Genomic DNA, 24,488 nt, shown 5'->3' with positions numbered 1-24,488 from the left:
GGAATAAAGCTTTGGTCAATGTTAGTTGACCTTCTTGATGGTGGTCTTGAAGGGACATGACTGTAATTCAGACAGAGAATTGTTATAGGTCGAGGAAAAATAATTAATTTTGGAATGTTGTTGATGTTACATTTGCTCGCACGGTGGTTTAGTTGTTTATTTACAAACGAGGACTTACCAGGGGTTATTTACCTGACAAAGTTGATACGATAGCAGCGTGTCTTATACAAGTCAGTGAAAGACTCACAGTTACTACTGAACAAAGAATGAAGGTACAAGTCTCCAAAACACCAGCGAAAGGTTTTGTGTTTTTTAATACGTCGATCAGAGTCTTGAGGGGAAAAAATGGCAGTGCCAAAACGAAATACTTATCTTATTAACAGGAAATCTAGTTCTTTGTCTTTATTTGGATTTAGTTTTGTTTCATTCCATGTTATACCTTATTTGAAAAAAAAAATTGACACACCCACGTTGAATACACCGTATAAACTTAAGTTTTAAGTATTACAGTAATTTTCACTAATTGTTCATGCTATCAAGTGTAAAGTATGAACAATACGGTCCTTACTTACAAGTAAGATATGTTGCTCTCAAAACACGTCACTGAGCATGTTGAAATGTAATCACTGTAAACACTGAGTGGAGCTTTCTTTTATTTTTTCACTCTGAACACGGGATAGTACAGTGATGATTTTTAATCGGGTCTGGAATTCAAAATATACATTTTGTCATGATACCTGTTAATAAGCATATTTAAAATGAGCCTAATTACAAATTCGTGCCGGGAAAATATTTCGATTAGATTGAAAAAGGGAGACAACTTTATCCTGACTTTGGAAGCTCAATTTGGCGTCGAAGTTTGATCATAAGACTGTAAATCCTCATAACCCCAGACACAGAAAACAAACACGATTCAAAGTAAATTTATTTCTGTGTTTTGCGTACATGTACTTCTTTTGTACCCATAATTATATATACGTCATAGAACCAAAACATTCCCCATTATAAGTCCTTAAATGAATTGAGCAACATCTAGATTTTCTTAATACTGTAACCATTTATATACTTATACGAACAAGACAAATAAACACTATATAGACATATAAAACAACATATTATACAAGAATGTAATGTTCTGGATATATCTATCTATCAACTTTGTAATTAAATGCAGACTAGTTTCCTAAATGCAATATATGAACCCTTTTATCCCCTAAATTCTTGAAAATGACATAAATGATTCTTTTAGAAATGAAATAAATCAGATTAACATTCTCCTTCTCAATACAAAGCAACGAAAGCAAAGAAGGCAGAGCTAATTCAGAATAACTAAGCAGATATGTGATCTGGTCCAGACCACGTGGTCACACGATTAAGTGCGGACTTATTCCTATGCGTAAGTCGTGGAAAAGATGTTCGGGACCTCTCCAGACGAGGAATTTCAGAATTGATGTTCTTGATATTCTCTGCAAAAATATATTGTTTCATAAAAAGGTGTGTACTTGTACAGTAATTCGAATAAGTGCAGACACAAAAGACACTTTTGAAAGAATTTGTTAAAGATAAAAATTTCATTGAAAAACGTAATTTATTTACAATAAATTAAACATATCTTCTTTACATGTATATATATATCACAGATGTAAAAATTGGCACCAACTCTTTAAATAAAAAATTAAAATGATGCAAGCTCCTACTACAAATTCCATAGCGCTAAACAAACCAACAAAAAACGATAAAAAGCAATATGGAATTCATTTTCTAAAATAAAATGAAGTTGAATGAATTTTTATTGCCCCTAAGGAGTATTCAAATAAAGGTGTACTGTTAAATGAAGAGAGTTTATAGTGCAGGGTGCTTTTTAAGAGAGATTGTATCCCGGGGAATAACAGTTGATAGGCAATGATTTTGGTGTATCCGGGTTCTGCAGCGTGTGTAAAGCAACATCAATATCAAAGTCTGTGATTTGGGGTGGCGTCTTTATGCCCGTGGAAGAGGTAGACTCCCGTTTGGTGTACTTGAAAGACGTCACGGGTGTTGCTGAGGTTGCGGAGGGAGATCGTGATGGATGTCTGAGATCCGGGTACTTTCCACGTGGTTTGTTGACTGGTACATGTTTTGGTTGTTTGTACAATGGATGGGTGGGAGGTTTTGTGTCCGACCGCGCAGAACTTGGAGTGCGAGGAAGGTTTTTACTAGCAAATGAAGAAGGTGTGCTAACAGGTGGGACTTCTGAGCGCATGGTCATGCGTGAAGGGGGACGAGGGCTGAGCCCGTCTCCCTTCTGGTACGCGTTCAGAAGTCGGTTTATTGTGTCCTTTTCTGAAATTAAATGATTGAAAGCAAAATAGACAAAACATCAAACAACTAAAGAGGTTAGCAAACGCTAGCAAAACAATAAACAAATTTTACAAATCTACAGTTTCTAGATACGTTTGACCAATTGTCGTTATGACGCGGCACAGTTAGTTAGACTTGAACATGGAATTCATAATTTCCAACCAAGGACATGCGCGAACAAGAAGAAAAAAAATAATAAAAACGAACAAACAAATTTATCAGTTCTAAATTACTTTCTACGCCCTTGCAGAGAAAATTTACGACTTTACTTAGTTCGCAAACAAATAACAATCATTAATCAAACATTAAGTGACTGAATATTGTAATAGAATAATGCTTCAATATACAATTTTATGCCGTATAATAATTTAGGTCATTGACACGCGTTTAATAGATCGAGTGTAGATAGGTTAAAAATTCAAACTAAATTTACGTGCGAATGTATTTACGATAATGAATCACACATCCCTAAATGATTGACGTCTTTTGGATCACAACAAATAATATTTATATTTATTTAAATGCTATAGATTTACATTTATTTACATTGTATATAATATTTTTTGATGAATGATGCACGAAATTACATGATTCTTGTAAAAAGTATGTTCAGTAACTGTTACTAAGTCATTGGTGTACTAGCAGTGCTTCAAATATTTGCATCATGCAGAAAACGTGCAAAATGCTGAATTGCAGTGCTGGAAAAATTTGATCATGAAACGAAAATAAGAGTTTTTCAGCCATGGAATCTAAATGACAAATTAAAGGGGCAATTTTTAATTAGAGAAAAAAAAACCACCAAAACAAAATCAAAGCATCATACCCCCTATATTTTTACTTCCAAACAATCTAAAAGTAATCATTGTCATATAAATCGTCTAACCCCCCCCCCCCCATCTCCCATCTTTGCTAGTTATGTTCAAGACCCTAACGAATTGAACTAATTAAACGGTTCGAAAACATCATCAATTATCTCCTTTTATATCACAATCACAACGTAAAACGAAACTGAGTTTGTGATACCGTATGCTTTTAAAGGTATGATGATTTTACCTCTTCACAACAGAAAAGATGGGGCCTTTGACTATGCTCACCATAAGATTATCAAAGGGTCATTAAAATTTGTCAAATTTCAGGTTCTTGATGATGTAAAAATTAAGAAATATTGAGCAAAAATATAGGAAGTAAAAATTACGACTGAACGAAATCTACCTTTGTTTAATTGTAGAGAGGAAGTTAGCAGATATGATCGAAACAAATTTTTTTTGGTCTTATTTATACAAATGTAGTAACGTTTAGTATTTTGAAATTTGGCAAGAAATCATTTGATTCTTGGTTGAAAGGTGCTGGCAATACTACATCACCACACAGTAGCGTTGCTAAGATACCGACCTTGACTTTCAGCTTTTTCCATATATTTCTGTAGTGCTTCATGTTCCAGTTTTTGACCTACTTCCTTGATCTGTGTGACGACATTTTCGGCGTTGTCGTTAAAATGGCGATCGTATGTAGTTCTTCCTTTAATATGGTAAAATCGTGTTGAAGCGGTGGGAACTAGATAAGAAAAAAAATAAAGTTATAAAAGCGGCAAGTTTTTTTCTTTAAAACTACACAATGTGAAACAATTTAATGATTAATCGGTATAGTAGTTTTCCGGGCAAATAGGAGACAAGCCTGAATTATTATTCTTCCAGTTCAACATAATTCTTGCGGAAATGACAATTTATTCTTTTTACAAGCATAAACCAAGCCTATGTAAGATTTCCGAGATACTGTATAACATATATAACGTAATAATACATGATATACTTGTTGGAGAGTTAGTCTTACTTGTGCCTGTAGCGGCTACTGGCTTTTTCCTGTTGCTCCCGTATCTGTTGATGGGGACCTGCAGTTCTTCCTGTGGGTTGGGTTTCTGGTAAGAGTACCTGGCCACGGTGTCTAAGGTGTATGGAACATTAGCCTTCCAGTCCGGGGGCAGAGTGTAAGCCCTCTTCACTTGAAAGCCTAAGAATTGAAAATTGATACAGATAAAAGAAAGATAACTCAAATTCTTTACCCTAATAGAGTAGACCTGTAGGATTTTTCGATTTCGAAATTCTTTTTAAGCAACCAAAACAAACAAAAACACCCCCCCCCCCCAAAAAAAAATCCAACCAAAAACCAAAAAAAAAAAAAAAAAAAACCCAAAAACAAAACAAAACAAAACAAAACGAAACAAAAAACAAACAAACAAAAAATTACTACTTTAAAAACATTTGTCCTCTATCTCTATTATTGCCATTCTTTCATCAGAATTTCAAAAAAACTGTTCTAAGTAAGAAAAATTGTGTACAATTCAAACAGGTAAACGTTGGAAGTTAACAACTATGATATTTTCGTCAGTTTGGATGAGGTGGGAAGGGAGAGGGGTCTTTTTACATTGTAGAAAAAAAACCCAGCAACCCCTCCTTGTCTTAACATTTATAAATCTTATCAATGTATGATTGTGAAAATCTTAACAGTAATAATTAATTTAAAAAAAAGAAGGAAGAAAGAAAAATAAAAAAGAAAACACAACCACTGTAATCGCGAATAACATACCTTGTGGTATCCCTAGGTAGTCGTTCTGGTATGTGGACTGACACAGTCGTTTGTGGACCTGACCTATCATCTCGTCCGTCAGCTCCTCAGACCAGGGACTAGATTGCTGCTCCGGTTTGGCATTGGACGGAAATCGCCAGACTAGAAAAGACTGAAAAAGAAATTCATTGTTTTCTTAAGAGGCTCTTATCTCCCTGGATTATAGGTATAAAAACCAATAAACGCTACTTCAAACTAATGACTCGTTGCTCAGTAAAATAGAAAATCAATTTATTTGAGCTATTTGGTTTTCGTTTTCTCCTTTCACATCGCGGAGGGTCTTGAATCTGAGAAGAGGTGCTGAATTTAAATCTAATCCTTTCAAACATGTCCTTTTAATTATTAATCAATACTTTAAACACGGCGCAATGATTTTTTTCCCAGTGTCTATTACTATTTGTTGATACTAGCAGACACAAGGTATGGTTCGTAATTCTTATTTCCTTCTTAAAAACATGATTTTAGCTATTTGGGAAGTATATTTATTTTGTTTTTCGTTGATTAATGTAAAACATTTTCCCCAGGTAAATAAATTTTGCTATACAGTCATGTAAGTAAATCTATAAAAAAGTTCCCAAGTTAAACTTTTCTTTTTATATTATATTATATTATATTATATTATATTATATTATATTATATTATATTATATTATATTATATTATATTATATTATATTATATTATATTATATTATATTGTATTATATTTAATGTTTATATCATATCATATTAATGATTAATACAAAAATTTTGTTTCTGTATTATTAAATTGTATAATTGTTGTCTACGTCATATGAAATTCACATTAGTTATTTTACTGTCACAATTTACCTGCATATGGGATTTTAATTCCTGCTTACAATTTTGCCACAACTTTAAAGTGAGAATTAAACAGCTGTGATGGCCGAGTGGTTAAGGCGTTGGACTTGAAATCCAATGGGGTCTCCCCGCGCAGGTTCGAACCCTGCTCGCAGCGTCAGATTTTTTTTTACATGACATATTTCCTGAATTTAGTTTTACATTTTATACGAACCGATATAATTTTTAATAAACCCGTATCATTTACTGATATAACTGTAGTGTATGAAATAGCTTAAATGTCTTACTTCCAATGGGTGTGGTTTATTCCTCCTAGCACCTGATGCTGTTCCACTCCTAATGGGAGTGGCAGGTCTGTTGGGTTTCTCATGAAATTCTTCAGTGTAGTGTGTTTCACCAATGGGGCCTTCAAGGGGGTGTGAGGCTGTAAAACCTTGTGAACTCTGAGGTCTGTGGAAAGTAAAATAATTGGAACATTTTTTATATCATGAAAATTATATATGAGAATATTGCAAATTTTAAAAGAAGGCAATTATATAGCCCTTTATCTGTCATAGGAAAGCAAACTTTTACCAGCTATGTTATATAATTATTAAATATTATGTTGTAATTTTTGAATTTACTTGATGAATGTAAATTTTATATTTACCTTCAATCCAGTAAATTCAAAATTTACAACATGATAGTATGACCAAATGAATCTTTGAACAGTTCAACACACAAAAGAAAAGCAAAAAAGAATTTTATCATATGTTAAATCAGCTAAAAGTTCTAGATTTTCTCTCTCAAAGGTATGTAGGACATACAATCATTTACATTTGTTTTTCCACAACTATTACATAATAATGAGAAGTTCAATATTCAAAAAAAAAAAAAAAAAAAAAAAAAAAAGCTAAATAAGTGAGAATTATCTTGCAATGTACATCTTATCATGAAGGACAAACTGAACTTATTCATGTATCTTAAAAATTCAAATGTATTCAGGACTAAGTTCCCACACAATCAATCAGTCATTTACACCTTCATTGTTTATAACTTATTTGAGAGTTTTGTTTGTTTGTTTTTGTTTTGTTCGTTTTTGCGTGTGTTTGTGTGAGGGTGTGTGTGTTTGTTTTTGTTTTGTTTTTTGCTTTGTATTTTTTTTTTGTCCCGTATATTGTTATACATATTTATTTAAGAATATACTTGTGCATTCTAAAAGGTAATGAAGTCAATCTGTAATTTGTAATTGACCACATTATAGAACACAGAACATAATGTACAAAATCTATTACTCATAGTACTTTTATCCTTGTTCATGTTCTATTGGAAAACGAGATAACATGGTCTAAATGTACAAGATTTTTGTCTGTCACTTCATACATCTTAGATTTTTTAATCCTCTTAATTTGTTTTTAAAATTCAAATAAAATTCGTAAAAAAAAAAACAAAACAAACAAACAAAAAACAAAAACAAAAAACCCATCCTCTTGTACATTTGAGTTTTACACTATTCATTATGTACATGTAATAGCATTTTGTTATTTCTTAAAGCAGATTTTAACTTCTGTTTTGTTTGAATCACTTCTCTCTCTCTCATAAAGCTTCACTCAGACATTATTAGAAGACTATAACTTGGTTAGGCGCAATAATCTAAAGTAATTTAACATTTCTTATGGTCTGTAGGTTACGAGAAACCTCAGATTTTGTGTGGGTAATTGCTTGATAAACACCCATTGTGATAATTTATTCATTGACACTGAAAAGTTTCACAATGAACATTCATTTCACACCAAAAAGTTCTACACGAAGTTATTGCTGATCGTGAACTATACAAACATTTAGTCATTTCTCACATATTTGGAATTAACATTAATAACTATCCTTCAAAGTTAGATTGAAAATAATAGTTCATTTGCTAGGGACAATACCATACATGTAGTATTAACATACATCTTTTTTCTTGATATACAAACCCACATTTTGATATGCTTATACTAATGTGTGTTGAACAAATTGCAAGTTTTAAACATATAACTTCAAATGGAGACTCGCCCGGGAAGTATTCACTTAAAGTTACTGGGACTAGACCTTCCAGTTTCATGTCTTAATTAAGAAAAGGAACACACCATAACCAAAACTCAAGTACTTGACTATAGTAGATGGTAATAAAGTTATTTAAAATTCAGGTAACATTTCCCAAATAATCGAAATAAAGATGTAATTAAAAAAAAACATACCAGTTGTACATAAAAGTTACATATACATGTTTGTGTGTATATCATTGAACTAATTCTTTCATGTATGCGTGTATTTAGGCATTTTTAAAAATCCTTTCGAAAGAGTGTACTGTTAAAAAAAAAGTTTCCACAAGCATTCAATACGTGCATATGTGTCGCAAAAATACTTTAAAGGAAAATAAGCATAAATTACACCAAAACTCGTAACAATTTTAGCATGAAATCATTTTGATAAAATTCATTGAAAAGGCAACATAGTCAAAATTCTCACTGTATAGTTAATAAAATCAATGCATATCTAGTGAACAAAGTTTAATTAGATTAATAATTCTTGGATAAATATTAAACAGAGTTGTGTACTAAAAATTGTGTTGACCTTTTTATTATTTAATTAATATCAAAAAATTTGTATGCTTTGAAAAGCTGTACACATTGACATACAGAATACCAGTTCCGATTTATCGTAGTTTCCAATCCAGTTCCTAATTGAACTCCTGTATAGTCAAATACAATTAAAAAATCTTCCAAGGATATATTAAGGGGTTTCTTTAAAGTATATTTTTTACCATCTCAAAAAACATGGATTTTTCCCTTTCTCGGATATGCCCTACGTATGAGTTTCGAATCGTACAATTTGGGTATGTGGGTACATGTATATCTGTATATTTGAAAGAAATACCTGATTGCTATGGTGTCTTTTGGTTCCTTCACTGGGTAGTCCCTGCCATACGTGGTTTGATAAGGATTCATCGTGTAGTAGCTTTCTTTCCTACCTAAAACAAAAAATTTCCATTACTCGACATGATAGAAAGACTGGCAATTGTGACGTCACAATAGCGAATTCTCTTACGTCATAATCACAATCGTCACCACTGTTATCGTTGAGCTAACAAACTGATCAGAAAGTCAGTAAAAACTTGTTTACAAACAGTTTAGTTTATGAGTGGGTTGTACATTGGTGTCGCAAAATAAAGGAAATGAATTAATTCCTGATAGAAAAATGTACGAAAATCCTCTCCAGTTTTGGTTGAGCGGTAAAAGCTGGGTAAACTTGTTGGAAAGCAAATATATCTCATTTAAATACACACGTGTTAGTCACAGCAGCATTAATTGTTCATGAAAGCAACCTTGTTTTATCAGTTTTGTACACAGAGTCATTATCAAATACCCCCCCCCCCCCCGAAAAAAAAAATCCCTATCCCTAATAGGATGTAATGGTAATTACATGTACGTTATTTGAATTCTGGGTTTTTTTTTTTACCTTTAATAAATTTTCTCCAAATCTACTTTTGATCTATGGTTAGAATTTTTTATTTCACTCTACACACAAACAATGCAGTAAAATTTATGCATCATGCCCCAAGCGCACTCTTTAATCCATACTTGTTGAAAAACATGTCAGATTAATATCTTAATTACAGTTATTACAGTTGTTCTCATGCAATACACACTGAGTCATAAATCTAATGGACAAGGTCTGATTAAACAGAACTTTAATGTAGTTGTTACCTTCAGTTTCGATTTTATCGTCATCATCGGAGTCTGAAACGAACACTTTCACATAAGAGCGACAAATAAAAAAAAATCAAAATAATCTAATTCCTTTAAAGAGAAGAATCCCCTATACATATATCAATCTTACCATATGCCGGTAAGGCCGTGGCCGGGCGCGGGGGCGGGGGATCACTCCCTCCCAGATGAAATGACGCTAAGAGTTCTAAAGCTTTGGCGCGGTCAGCTTCAGTCTCCGCCTTGTCATAGAATGCTTGTAGATCTTTCTGGAGCCCTGGGACCACAAGCTCGTCCCCAACCTATGAAACAGAGTTTAAACACCAATTTACAGCGACCTGATTTAACCCTCAAGGGACTCTGCCCGAGGCTGGGGGTAGGAGGGACTTACCCGTGTCTCAGTGTTAACATATTCCACCCTGGGCATAGGGATGGCATTCACTGGTTTCCGATAGTATGCTAGAGTCGCCATTTTTACATTGTAAACAGGAATTGTACAACTGAACCATATGATTTGCTGTCGTTAAAGCCCCGAGTCCCGTTGTCAAGCAAGTCGATTTAAACATTACCGGTGCCTCATGTTTCAATGGACTTCCATTTAATATTGGCTGATTTCTTGACGGTTCTTAAAGTGCGTTTTGAACCTTGTTTTATTTTCTGCGATAAGCGCCTATCAAAATTTCATTTTTTAAAAAGTTTTGGTGAATGTATTTGTTTGTCAAGTACAACAATACATCTTTTATTGGCATATAAAGAAGTGTTTCGTCGCATTTGAAAAGATAATTATCGCAAGGAAATCAATAAATATCTATACACTTAAGAGATATTTGTATATCGATTTCCCATGTACTCTTTATAATCATGTTCATAAGCATTATTTTGAGGAAAAACAAACAGTGTGTATAAATTCTAGATCAGAGTAAATAATGGATTTATCAGTCTGAAGTACCTAGAAATTCTGGTGGTAGTTCACGTCATACAACTTGTTGATAACAAGGTACAAAGTTATTTTATTATACACTGACTTGTGATTTATACAAAATTAAATACAACCCCCCCCCCCCCTAAAAAAAAGAAAGATTATTACATGTGAAAATAATTAGTCATGTAACATTATTTAAAAAAAAAAACAAAAACATTTTTTCCTTCATATTCCTAAGTCACCACTTAGAGAAGAAATGCCAACCCCCCCTTTTTTTTGGGGGGGGGGGGGGTAAGAATTCCATGTTGTGAAGAAAAAGGTATACATGTGTACAGTCGTGTTCCCTTGGCAGATGATCACACTATAGCAATCGCACTATAACAGTAAAACATATCACAAGGAACAGTATTCTTAATTGGTCTATCATCTTTAACAACGGATAAGAAATTATTAATGAACAATTTTAAAAGAAAAAAAGAAAAAAAAGTTGCATAAGAAGTATAGTTCCTCCCACTACGCATCACTAAATTTCATAAGAAAGTTTTCGCAGTTTTGCTTTACCAAACATTGATATTGCATTACCAAAGTTTTTTATTGTCAATACCGATGTCATGTTGTAAATTTTGAATTTACCCAGTGGCAGTAAATATAAATTACACGAAATTTTGTATTTACTGCCACCCGGTAAATTTCAAATTTACAACCTGACACCGACATTACTATTACTTTGCAATTTTAATGGAAAAATGATGACAATCTCCCCTCCCTAACCCCAACGGCCTTAGATTTAAGATGGTGGGGGTTAAGATTTCTGGGGAAAATGGATTTGATGTGAATATGGAAAGTCTTTAGAAAATATCAGCCGAATTTTAAAGATACGTACTCACCGAAAGAGAGCCCTCATTCAAATAATGTTGTTGTGACGGCAACGACGCAACCATTATTTATTAATTTGTTTCCAAGCATTTATCGTTAATAAGGTATAAAATAATCAATTACATTCGAAAACGCTGTGCTTAAGGTCACGCAAGTAAACTCGTGGCCGTTGCTGCGGAAATTTTACAACATCACACTAAAGGAATTTCATTTGTGGTTGTTTTGAATTATTAAGTTTTTAAACAAGCGAAAGGAATCCCAGAGTGGGTTTCAGAACGTTTATATGATACAGGCGTGAAAGTTTATAATTATTAAAACTAGCTGTCGCCTTCTACTGGATTAATATCAAACATGCAATAAGTAGAAGGAATTTCATTATATCTGCCATACAAGACTGAATTATTAAGTCCAAATTTTGTCCACTACTGTTCTAGAATATCATTATAGCTGACTGAAGGCAAACTTTTTATTCACAGGCACCAGGAAGTGTTTTATTTATAAGCAATAGTGCAAGAAGTCCGAGGAACAATGTTAAAGCACTTTCAAAAGGTAGTCCATTCGCATTTTGCCTTGAACAATCAGTGATTTACTTTTCGTAAGGCGTTGAAATGTGCACTCAATGAATGTCACATTTGTGAGAATGATATATCATTTCTAGTCATTGTGATGGTGCAAATAATTAAGTCTAAACTGGCACAGCAGTTGAAATTCCTGTGCCTGCTTGAAGCTCTTTGGGTCGTATTTTGTCTGACGTGCATTACCATTTCTTATGTCATTGCTTTTATACTAAATCTGCCTACGGAATACTCTGTCTACCTGATCAATACATAGGGATCACGTCTGGTGTGACCGATCGACAGGGGATGCTTACTCATTAATAGAGTTTGCCCCCCCCCCCCCCCATATGATATTTTTTTTTTATCCTGGACCTGTCCCCAACATTCCCAAACTAAAAAGTTCCAATTAAAACATTGTAAAGCAAACACTGACATAACTTGTGGTGACACAAAACACGTGATGAAACTCAAAAGAATGGGTCAAAGTTGCACCACATCAACATCTTCCTATTATCCATTTAATATCTATTTAAACACCTGAACATGTTTCTTTCTTCTAGCGCATTCTTAGCACTTGTGCAAATCTGCATTTCCTAAAAAACACAAGTAACTATAATGCATGTACAAGGCATACTGGATTGAACGATTAAGAGCTGTGATATGAATAAGTCACATAGAACCAAAATACAGAGAAATTTCTTTAATAAATATATATCGATAAAAAAAGTACATTTCATTAAGGACTGAAATTACGTCAAAAGTAAGTAGTAACAAAACAAAAAATATTTAAATCAGGCTTTATAAGTACTTTCAATACTTATGTATATGATTTATGCAACTTGTCACATGAAATAGATATGGACACATGAGATAAGGTCACATACAGACTGTAATATAGGTAACAAAAAACAAACAAACAAACAAAAACACAGCCCTTCCATCCACCACGTTATTACAGAGTTATACTTCAAGTGCAATAATTATATAATTATCAGAGTAATGAGAATTTAAAAAAAAAAAGAACATGAAAGAAAAAAATGGTGAATTCTTTACAACAAGCATTCAGTGGTAAATCATTTTATTAGCATTTTCTTTCTGAATGATGAGGACAAAGAATCAATGTCTGGTTTAAGATATAGTATAATGATTACTCAATGTCATATTTGTTCTCTCCTAGGAAATAAAAACTAAGTACAGTTGTGCTTCAAACCAGTTTCTCCCAGTGCAAAGTGGACAAAAGTCACAGGCCCAGTGTAGAGTATGGTTACACTAAGCTAATCACATCTTCAACCTTATATTCAACTTTACCACTTGTTCACAATGCAGTTAAATATGATAGCAATAGCACACCATTTACATGACAGATTCTGGAGTATCATTGGTCAAGCATACTAGTTCACTGCTGCAGGTCCTTGTAATTTAAACATGGTGCTTCATGTTTATAATCAAAGAATTATAGGCATCATTCACTCTTTGCACAGAGACACAAGCATACAGTTTGTAATTTCTTGGAATTTCTGGAAGTCAGGAATGGCAAGTTTTGATTAAATCTATGGCAGGAAGTATTTAGGAGTGCTCATGTGGAATTTATGGTCAGAAAAATAACCATGGCCACGATGAAAGGATCCAAATCTGACAAGAAAAGTAAATTTCTGGTTTAAAAAAATCTAAGAAAAAACAAAATTCAATTCAATTCAAATACCAGAAATCCCAAAAAAGTTTGCCCCCCCTTTTTTGTCATTCCAAATAAATCTTCATAATCATTATTTTCAAATCCACTGAACTAAGAATTGACAACTATATTCACCTCTTATTAAAATGTACACTAGGATCCACTTGAGAGGGATCTGTTGTCAGTCTTGTGTAATCTTTGTAATTGTCCGGATTCCCTGGAATCTGGAATTTGGCCATTTGTACTTCAGTGTCACTCAAACCCCCATGTGTTATACGAGCATATCCCAGTCTGTACAAAATGACAGAGAAGAGTCATAAACCAGTCAACCATTAGTGAAAGCAAAGTGAATATTAAAATTAATTCTGTTTAAATCCAATACATGTATTAAAATACAGGAAAATTCAAGAAAAACTTTCTTTATTTCATAATCTTTTATGATTCAATTTTTTTCATTAAGGGTATCAACAAGTATTCAAGTACTTGACTATCGTTCGGTCATACCTACTATCAACTAAATATTTTTCCCTTGGTTACTCATAAAAATGTGCTATTTAATAGTAATTCAAGCTAATAATTAACAGAATTTTTTCTTCAGCTTGTCTATTGGTGTCAGAAAATAGACTTTTCGCCATGTTATGGATCCATTTTTTTTATAAGGAGAATGAATACATATTTATCGGTAAGATAAAGATACATGTAGATGTGTGCACACTATAAATTTTCTATTTTCTATATGAATTAAGGTATACCAATCATCAGCATTAATTCAGAAAAGTTTGGTCAGAACATTCAATGTCAAAATTATCAATAACCAGTACAATTTATTTTTTATAACACATTTGAATTGAACAATACAATTTGTACAACATTAAATTAAAAAAAAAAACGATCACAAAATCTGCTAGAATGAAGATTTACATGTATGAGGGGCTACTCCCTGAGGTGGAAGGATAAAGGAAATTATGAAAAAAATTCTTGACATCAGCGGATTTGTTTCATCCAATATTTAGGAACTTTGGCCCTACTTAAATTTTCACATTTTTATATGCTAAGATTATTCAATGTAGGTTTCAAATGATATTTTTTAGAACAAATTTTACACATTTTTTCAGCATACTTTGCCAAGAGTTGCAGATACATGTATACTGAAAAAAGTCAAAATAAAATTAACCTTGTTTTAAGCCTTAAATTTGCATAACTTGACCCATATTTCAAAATTTACCATTGTTGGAACCCACGGTAAATCTTGCATATGTATGCGAGATTGACCATGGGTTTCTGACAATGAAAATTTACATCACTGGCCTCAACTTTTTATTTCATTTTTTTGAAATTGTACAATACCTCTAACTGATCAGCACTTTATTCATAAAAAATCTTAATCTAAAAAAATATTGTATTCAGTGTTAACATTTTTAATACCCAAAATGTGATATTTAATTAATGAAAAAAGTCACATGATAATTCATCAGCAACTTTTTTTCAATATTATAAGTTTATTTGAATTTAAACTCTTTTACATAAAATTAGATTATACCCATTTTTTGATTACATCTGATAAAATATGATTGAGGTTACAGTGATTAAAAGTTAAAACTGAAGTGCAAAAAGATCTAGTTTCTATACTGTTCGCAGTAATTTGCACACTGACACTCAATTTCCTTTCTGATTTTAGAGTTATGCAATATGAGTAGATATCTAAAATATACTTCTCAAAATATCCTTTATGAAACCAGCGTCTGGAGTGACATACCTTTACTTCATGATTAGATTTGTTTGTTTGCACAAAATTGCATAATTAAAAGTTGATAGGGTGTGCATATTTGAAACAATATGCCATAAATAATGGCATCCCATCCACTAAGACACGGAAAGCAGGGGACCATCAAAAGCTTCTTTTTTTTTTAAAAAAAGTACACATTAACTGTTTACCAGCCATGCATCATTAATTAAGCTGAAATCAGACACATTTAAAGGGCCTCAAGATGGATCAATCTTTTAAACATAAACTTATGAGTGTCTCCAGAAATGACAAGCCATTGTATCTGATAAAGTGTATTTTGATAAAATATTCAGTGAGAAAAATAATTTGAAATTGATTAATTATAGTACAGGTATTCTATTAAATAAATAGGAAAAATATGTTGTATTTGACAGAAACTTGATATAAATATTAGGAGTACAAGCAATCTGAAAAGCACCTAAACGATGACAAAAATTATTTTATCAAGACTTTAGTACTTGACTTTTGATCGACTAAAGCCCCATTTATTTGACTAGGCTATCTGAGTAAAAGTGACATCCCTAATTTTTATGCATATATACAATAGAATTTCTGGTTCACAAAATATATGTAAAATTTTCACAAATTTCTAAATCACTGAGAGCTTTACTTACTTTCTGAGTCCTCTGTATATAATATATTCACACCATCTGTCTCGATCAGTTTCATCAATGTCCTTGACATTTCCACTGGTCAAAAGTTCATGGTAGTCACGACTTCCAGGGGCAGAGGTCACATAACCAAGGAAAACTACTGGATTTTTGCTAATAAGAGAAAACTTCAAAATCATCATAACAAAAAAAATCTTTTTATTAAAACCAGACATGGTTCATTTGGTGTTGACATCAATAACCATAGAGAGTCTATTTAATAAACAGTATAAAAAGTCTGATATCATAATGTAAGTAAAGACTGCAAAAAATTTCAGATATCCTTACATTTTTCAATGAATTATGATATTCTCTTGCTCCTCAGACACTGTAGCCTTGAGCATTAACCTAATTTTACCTCTCTCTGAGTTCCTTGGCCAGAAATTTGGCCTGTAGTTCTCGGTCCAGTACATCTCTATCATTCCCCATATGAGTGACCACAAAGTCTACATGTTTCCCTCCATAGTCCACTGTCGCTGTGATAGCTGGAGCCAACTCTCCTGCCAAATAAACAGATTTACAGAGAGTTGTAGCACTGCATTTACAATTACATGGTATCTTTTAAAAGCTTTAAGAAAACTTGAGCACTGTGATGACTGTTGACCTACCATGTGGTGAGGGAAGAAGATGGTGAGTAGACTTTACAATTGGATACTTAGATAATATCAGATTCCTACAAGTAGAATACATGTATAGATAATAATTACATATTTATTAAGCATTCACATGCACTTAAATTCAGTATCTAGATTTCTTTGCAACAGCTCTAGCTTATACCATTATTTTGTCTCTGAAAAGTTCTGTTGATTGTGTATTCAAAAATTTCAAAACATTTTGATGCAAATCTTCAAATAATAACTCTACAATTGTACTGGTGAGACGTATTTTGCATCACTTACCCCCATGTGTGTGTTTTTGTTGCAGGTCCAAAGTCTACGTACATTCCCAGCTTCTCCCCCAACCACATTCCAAGATCATTGTTCCCAAGGAATGGTTTGGAAGCATCACTCTCCAGAAGGGTCACAAAATCAGCTCCTGTGGGGAAAGTCATCAATAAAATCTGATTTTTTTCCCCAAAAGTCACTTTGTGTAAACCAGAGAAACTGGAGATCATTTTATGATAACTTCTGGATAATATCTCTGACCTGTTTCATTGATAAGTTTGGCAGAGCGTTCCAGACTCGGCCAGCCTTTATTGTCATAGCCAAAGTGGTATGTCCAAATCATGGCTGAAAATTCTGGTTCAGATTCTGCCTGTTGTAAAAAAAATTTCATCAGAGATGTCAATGATCCAGTCAAACCAATACATTAAAAGTTTATTTTGAATGAGATTATGTATTTCATTGCCTTTAATTGAATATGCAATATACTGGAATGAAACAAAGAAGGTGGTAAAAGTATGTCACCATTCTGGAATTCTTCAAACAAAACTTTCTTAATGTTATATTATCAAAAATTATTATCCAATACAACAGACAGATTTTGTTGATTTATAAACGTTACCATTAAATATTTTTGACTATTTTGTATGTACATGAATATTCATCTGTTTGAACTACTTAAGTAACTTCAATGCGATCTTTTGTATCTCTGGTCAATAGTTGGTGAATTTCAGATTGGTGATTTGTTGGACGGCCAGTCAATAGTAAGCAAATTTCTGATCAGTGATCTTTTGGGTTTTGCAGATCCCATATACTCAGTATATTTTTAAGTAATAAAATACTTATTTAATGTCTCATCAGTCAATACACCAGAACATTATTACCGAGCTGCTGGAAACAGCTCAATATGTTCTATTGCCTTTGCCCATTGGCCTTTGGCAATAGAACACATTAAGTTGTTCCTCAAAAATAGGGGAAAATAGTCTGCTCTATTAGTATCAAGTCCATGTATTCAATTTAAACAAGTTGAAGGTATCAATCGAACTAAAATTTTGTTTTCACTGATACAGAAGTGAAAATTACAATTCATCAAATTGACACAACTTTATATGGTGAGATAAACCCAATACCTTTGCAGGATGGGAAATCTTTTGTTGACTGTATCTTGTGGCAAATCCAGTCAGGCCACAGCACAGAATCAGTCCCAAAACTGTCAAATAAAGAATCCTTTAAATCCCTTATTAAAAATATATAATTTCATCAAATACTGGTAGTACAAATTCACCATTAAATGCTGCCTGCTAATCTGTGACATACACTGTAGCAAGTTTTTACTTTATAAGAAAACTTTTAAATGTGTACAAGAAGCCAGTAAACTTACAGATGTTGACTTTTGAAAGTGAAATCCTCTTCTTATCAACTACAGGTAATACTGTAAAGGTCTGGTCAAAAGATTTACCTGAAAATATGAATTGTGAAAACATTTGCTTAAAAATTTGTTCACAGATTATTTTTTCAATATATCTTCCATTGAATTAAAATATGCATGTATGTTTCTTATACTATATAGCACCCATATAATACATAAATACATGCAATAGGCAGAGTGGCAAATCAAATGAAACTCCTCATTAAGATACAGAATACTGATATTTTCAAACAATAATAGGATGTAAATTCATGTAAACAATTTGAATCTATCAAAAAAGTAGATTACCAATAAATAATCCTATAAATATTCCTAACATCACAGCTGCTATAAGATAGTCTGTATGTTCTCTAGTATAGACACCACCAGGTACAAAGTTATATGCCACGGTCCACACAAAAAAGAAAATCTCCACAAGATAGGTGACCACGGCAACCACAAGTGACCTTGCTGGAGGGCATCTACTGATCCTGTCAGCCATTTCTGGCCAAATGGACATGGTGTATACAGCTAATACTAGGCCAGCTGTTGAAATAGATCACAAATTGTTTAAAAAAAATACATGTATCTATTACGAAACATTTTACAATAGGATGTCATGTGATTCATGCCCTCAGTAATAATGGAAACAATGTGGATGCAAAACAAAAGATATTTAATTCTGTTATATTTTTATTTCATTGTATCTTATAATTTTAGCTGACCTGTGTAGCCCTGGAAGGTTGGTAAGTAATACAGTCCAGCTAGAGATAGGGCACCTATCAGCCACCAGATTTTACTTTGTGCTACGTGGCGACATGCTGACATGTAAAATCCAAATACAAGACATAAGAATACTCCAATTCTGGAAATATAAAATGTTAAAAACTTTAATACAGAATAATTCCAAGTAAAATATATTCAACATGTATGAAACACAAAAGGAAACAACTCATTTTCAGCATGTACAAGTATTTATTACAATAAATTACCCCCAAGGATAAGGCATTGGTCCATGGTCTGGAAAGCCAGTCACCACCCATCTAGTAATTAATGACACCTCCCCAAAACACCAGTGTGTCAGATAGATAAGACTTCCAAATCCAATAGCTGTAGGGAACCAGTATGGCTGATCAGGTCTCTCTTTTTCTTTGTTGTTTACAATGTCTGCTCCTGCATGAATTGGGATAAATAGATAATGATAATTTATTGGGTAAAAATCTCTAGTAAACATCACATTTTCTATCAATTGTTGCTTCTTAAATCTCCACAGTGTAACAGGAAGAAAATGTGATGGACCAGATCACAATTTGAACCCAGGCCCCCTGAACTTTAGAAAGGTGTGCTTTACCAACTGAGCTATCTGGCCACTGGCAAAACAACCTGTCTGGCCATCACAATAGTTTAAATTCTCAAGTACCTCTAAGTCTTAAACTTTGAAGAAATATAAACTTCATTTGTTAATAATATACATGAATATTTTAAAATATCTACACATGTCGTTGGGACTTTTCTCAAAACAATTTAAAAAAAAAAATAAAAAGCTATATTCACTTTAATAATATACGAGGGTTGTCCGTAAAGTTTGTGGACAACCTTGATAATAACAAACAAACATTAATAAAATATATGAAACTATTATTTTCATTAAATTCATGTTTCATTTTATTAATATACAAGTTTTCATCACAAACAAAGCACAAATAGCTATATTTTTATCAGATACAAAAAGACACACATTCATACCCGGAGCACTAAAATGAAAATTCATGACGTTACCCGACGTCAAAAGCTAAAAAAACATTTAACTTTTCTCAACATAGTCAACTTTTAACCCAATGCATTTCTTATGTCGCTTTAACTAGTCATCAAAAATGTGCACAAACTGTTCTGGTTTCATACGTGAAATAATATTTAACACTTCCTGACTAAGATCTTAAAAATCATAATACCTCAGTCCGCGTAAAAATGACTTTATGTATGGAAATAGAACTGTTAGTCGCCGATCATTGTCAATCACGTCACAATTAAGCTTCATTTTTTACAGACTGCAATCTCGGAAAGATGGTCTTCCTTCCCGCAGGTCATCCTATAAACTATCCCTTCCGTCCGAAAATATTTTGTGCCACTTAAACGCTAAAGAACGGCTTACTTTGCTATGTTTTCCCGACTGTTTAAAGAATTTAAGGGTCTCTGTTGGTGTTTTTCCGATGTCTACACAGACTTTTATCACTGCTCTCTGCTCCACCTTTTCCGAAAACGTCCCTTTTTTGAACAACGACAATCTTGTCTTGATAGATTCTAACCTCGATTTCTCTGCCATTTCGAAACTTTGAACATTCAAATTTTGCAGGTTTGATGCTAAAACTTCTGTCAACGTCATAATGCGAAAGTCATCCAAATTTTCACGTTATTTTACAAAATACAGATGAAATGTATAAAGTGGTAAATAACTTTTTAATTAAAACTTTGCCATGTTCCGGGTCACCATCCTAAGTCTAATAATGAGGACATAATTGTAATTATACATTTAAAATTGAATAAAATTTTACATTTTGTAATTCACATATAGTAAAGGATTATAAATATGCTAATAATAAATATCTTTGAACCAACTTTTATTTAAATTTTAGCTTGTCCACGAACTTTACGGACAACCCTCGTACTTTTTTTTCAAGATTTACCTGAAAATATTTGGTCTATGGTGGAAATGACGGCTATGGCAATGATTGCTGAGTTTGTACTGTTGCTCCACCAGGTGGGAATAAAGGAGACAAACCATACCCTGCTTGTGATCAAGGACAGTAGTCCCAGAAAAAGTCCCCAGAATGTTGAGGATCTGGAATAAAGACCATGTTTACAATGTAGCTTAATATATTAGAGCAGTCCATCTTTAGAATGATGTTTTCCCAGGGATCTAATTTAATGATACTATGTGTTGGCAATGTATGGTACATGTAGTAAAATGAACAGGTGCAGATAATTCTAATATACATGGTAAATGTACACTATGAACAATTCACAGAGTTTTTAATGTCACCATGGCAAAGAAATTTGAAGAGAAAAAAAAACACATTGAGACAATGTGTTTTCTTGAATTTTTCCTTTCAGATTTATTTTCAGGATGAAAATTACATACAAGCTCAGAAAGGTTTCTTATGATTAATTTTGGTGGTTTATTTCAAAGCAACTTCATTTGTATCATTCAAAATTGTGACCGAGCATATCTGCTCAGTTTTGCCACAGTTCTGCAAGAGTATAATTGGGATGTATTCCAACTGTGGAAACAATGTTATCTAATTAAATGTTGCCTATACCTCTGTTATACAAGACTTTAATGTACATTCATGTTATCATGCACAATTCTCAAACTCTCCACTAGAACATACTGAGGGCTATTTCATTAGTTCCTCTCGTTTGTAGAATGTACAAAGCACCCTACCTTATTTTGACATCTGGACTCCATAATGTGGATGCTAAAACGAGCATTTGAACTCCAGCTCCCCCTGCAAGAATCATGAGTCTGGTCAGAGTTGTGGGTGCCTGAAATGAGGCCAAGGATCCAACCATCAGTAGCCGAAGCAAACCCAAGACCCATCGATTCTGAACCAGTAACATCATGCCTGGTATACCAAGGAGAATAGGGCTGAACCAGGTGGCAGCAAACGCCTCATATCCGGATATATCAAGTTCATTTAAAGGATAGAACCATATCATAGGCCCTAGACCTTGAAACAAGGACCAAAATACAAAACCTACAAAAGTAGGGAAGAAGCACTGTCATGATTTATTGATAGAGCAAATAACAAAATCATGAAAAAAATTAAATCTTCTTCAATCAGATTATGATATAAATTAATTAGGTTGCATTTATTTCATCAAACAAGGAAATGTGATTCATTTACCGGCATCTCCCGCATTTCCTCGAAAAAAGGAAGTGCAATGTGTAGAATTTATAATTCAACATCTACCGAGACCTACCATTTATTGTTTCTCGAGCAATTGATCGAAAAGAGAACAGCTCAATTTGGTCCTCCATGTTTATGCTCGTCGTGGCACACGAAGACTAAGCGTTTAACATGTTTAATCTATTGGAACCCTCAAAAGTAGAAATGTAAACAACGTGAAACATTTTTTTAGACGCTTTGAATTGACGGTCTGAATTAATTTTCCCGGATAATATCTGTAACGGTTAAATTGTTCCTTTATCTCATACAACTACGCAAAGATTTTTTTAAATCATAGAAATATATATATCTATCGGAAAATGTTGGAAAATGATCAACAGTTACTATGATTTTATAGTTTTAGGAGCTTATTAAATATTCAGTCCAAAACATTTTGATAACTCAGATCCATCCAACGACTTCCGGGTACACTTGACAAGCTTCTCCACATCGACAGCATGATGAAATAGTAGCAGCTAACACTTATGGATCTTTTTTCAATGCTGCTGTCCTTCGTGGGCATTGCAGTTATTACAGCTTTTATTGTAAGTATAAGGTCTATTTACAGTTTAAAGACTTTTGATCTTGCTCAATGCAGCTGCAATATTATGCTGCACCACAGTTAATTTATCTACAGCATATTGACAGATACACTTTCCATTATTTGATCGTTTCTCTACCCAGCTAGAAACTCTGATTGAAACTTGTCTGTAAAGTCATTAACATTTTCAGCTTTTGCATTTCTTTTTATTCAACCAAACTTGATGTAGATATTTGGGTAACCATGCTTGGCATAAAGCATTGGGTAAAAGAGTGTGAAGGTCCAAAGGAAGATAATTGGGGAACATTGAAATGAGGCTTAGGTTTTCACAAAATCAGAATCTCGAGAGTCACTTTGTTAGAAAAGGCAATAATATGTTGTCGGTGCGACAATTGGGGTGAGCGCACAAGAACGAAGTTAACAGCGAGAACAAAAAGCGTTGCATTTTTGGTCCAGAGTTACTGCGTAAAAAATTATACTGAATGAATGTGCAGTAGGCCAAATTTTCACTTTACATAGGCGTTGTTGTTAGAGCTCGCAGTGATGAGCGGTGCTTTGCGCTTCTCGCTATTACAACATACATTCAGTCTTCGCAGAATCTTCTGGCAGATGTATCCAATTATTAAACTAGCCCGAACAAATATTTACATGCCCCCGACTTTTATTAAGAATTTATTATTATTATTTCCCTTTTTGTGCCAAGGAAATCCATTTCTCCGAGAGCATCTATTGTCACACCATTTTTTTCAATATATAGCTTTTTGTGCCTCCAACTCAAAAGAGTTTCTTAGAAATCATGGTAGAATAACCTGTCATTATTTTATGTTTCACTTTGGATGAATAAATCAGACAAATGCTTGCAAGTTATATTTAATATCATTGATGTTATTTAATTTGATGTGTTACATTACACATAATGAAAATGAAATACTCGATGAATGATCATTCGAATCAAAATCAAAAGTACATTATTATAAACGATATAGTGATTTAAGCCTCTGAATTTACATGCCCTTTGGGGCTTCCAACTTGACCAGGTCCCGGACATTGAACTCCCGAGATTTGTCGAAGACTGTACATTTTCGATATATGTCAGAAAATATAACTGTTATGAATGAGCATAATCCGTGATGCCTCTGACACTATTGGTTTCTTGTTATAATTCTTTTATGTTTCCTTTATTTTGATTGATAGGCCTAAATAATGCTGCATTTTTTAATCAAAGATAAATGTCCAAAAACTAAGGACAAAAGATTGCCTTAATGGGAAAACAAGATAAACATTGGGAACAAAATGCAAAGACTAGTGAACCAGTATATCAATGGTGATGATTCTTGCAATTCATATACATGTATCTACAGTCATGAAAGTTATGGGTTTTTTTTCATTCCACAGGTGTTAATTGTTGTTGCCATGTCTACAAAGCCATATCCAGATTTAGGAAGATATGAGACTGAAAAGTATTTCATGAATGAAAAGCAGGAGAAATGTGTGTTTCCATCAATCAATGATCCAGCCACTCTGGAGCTCTCTGTCATTGTACCAGCATACAATGAAGAAGAAAGGTGTATGTAAACAGGAAATTAAGTAGACTTCTGTATCATCATTGTTTGTGGAGGACCAATGTGTTGATTTCATGGGTCACCCCATCGTCTCAAGCCACGGTCCAGAGTCTGCATATAGCTCTCTCCTACCTGTGGCTGCTTGGTCTCAATAAGTGTCGTAATCTTGAATATTTAAGC

The 24,488-nt window shown here is 33.2% G+C and overlaps 3 protein-coding genes and 1 non-coding gene across 6 annotated transcripts in view; 2 read left to right on the top strand and 2 right to left on the bottom strand.

Moving 5' to 3' along the window:
• Nucleotides 1–1,626: 1,626 nt before the first annotated feature.
• Nucleotides 1,627–10,091, bottom strand: LOC133197190 (testis-expressed protein 26-like). 2 transcript variants are annotated; one of them, XM_061333090.1, is made up of 9 exons: nucleotides 9,898–10,091; nucleotides 9,640–9,808; nucleotides 9,507–9,539; nucleotides 8,677–8,770; nucleotides 6,066–6,228; nucleotides 4,924–5,074; nucleotides 4,171–4,347; nucleotides 3,733–3,894; nucleotides 1,627–2,322 (listed from the first exon to the last, which is right to left on the bottom strand). In XM_061333090.1, exons 1-9 carry the CDS (start codon nucleotides 9,976–9,978, stop codon nucleotides 1,862–1,864), a joined length of 1,491 nt encoding a protein of 496 aa, XP_061189074.1. In that variant the 5' UTR covers nucleotides 9,979–10,091; the 3' UTR covers nucleotides 1,627–1,861. The 2 variants fall into 2 exon arrangements, with proteins under 2 accessions (XP_061189074.1, XP_061189075.1); XM_061333091.1 differs by lacking the exon at nucleotides 9,507–9,539 and having other exon boundaries at nucleotides 9,898–10,088.
• Trnas-uga (transfer RNA serine (anticodon UGA)) lies at nucleotides 5,854–5,935 on the top strand. Its single transcript has one exon. It is a non-coding gene; the product is annotated as a tRNA-Ser (tRNA).
• Nucleotides 10,092–12,922: 2,831 nt separating the features above from the next.
• On the bottom strand, nucleotides 12,923–22,400 carry LOC133197189 (PGAP2-interacting protein-like). Its single transcript, XM_061333089.1, has 15 exons — nucleotides 22,240–22,400; nucleotides 21,701–22,013; nucleotides 20,943–21,097; nucleotides 19,251–19,431; nucleotides 18,984–19,123; nucleotides 18,568–18,804; nucleotides 18,232–18,309; nucleotides 17,981–18,060; nucleotides 17,115–17,223; nucleotides 16,869–17,004; nucleotides 16,578–16,642; nucleotides 16,328–16,469; nucleotides 15,934–16,083; nucleotides 13,669–13,824; nucleotides 12,923–13,493 (listed from the first exon to the last, which is right to left on the bottom strand). Exons 1-15 carry the CDS (start codon nucleotides 22,295–22,297, stop codon nucleotides 13,412–13,414), a joined length of 2,082 nt encoding a protein of 693 aa, XP_061189073.1. The 5' UTR covers nucleotides 22,298–22,400; the 3' UTR covers nucleotides 12,923–13,411.
• Nucleotides 22,401–22,601: 201 nt separating this feature from the next.
• LOC133197197 (dolichyl-phosphate beta-glucosyltransferase-like) overlaps nucleotides 22,602–24,488 on the top strand; it is a 132,180-nt gene continuing 130,293 nt past the window's right edge. For both annotated transcript variants that reach the window (XM_061333103.1, XM_061333102.1), the window contains exons 1-2: nucleotides 22,602–22,750; nucleotides 24,142–24,313. In XM_061333103.1, coding sequence (XP_061189087.1) covers nucleotides 22,691–22,750; nucleotides 24,142–24,313 — 232 coding nt within the window. In that variant the 5' untranslated portion in view covers nucleotides 22,602–22,690. The remainder of the gene's footprint in view (nucleotides 22,751–24,141; nucleotides 24,314–24,488) is intronic.

This window comes from Saccostrea echinata, unplaced genomic scaffold (genome assembly GCF_033153115.1).
Source record: "Saccostrea echinata isolate AGI-Se365-2 ecotype Australia unplaced genomic scaffold, CSIRO_AGI_Sech_v1 ptg000030l, whole genome shotgun sequence".
Taxonomy (NCBI): Eukaryota; Metazoa; Mollusca; class Bivalvia; order Ostreida; family Ostreidae; genus Saccostrea; species Saccostrea echinata.
The sequence above is the reverse complement of the archived record's forward strand: the minus strand, read 5'-3'. Positions and strand labels throughout refer to the sequence as shown.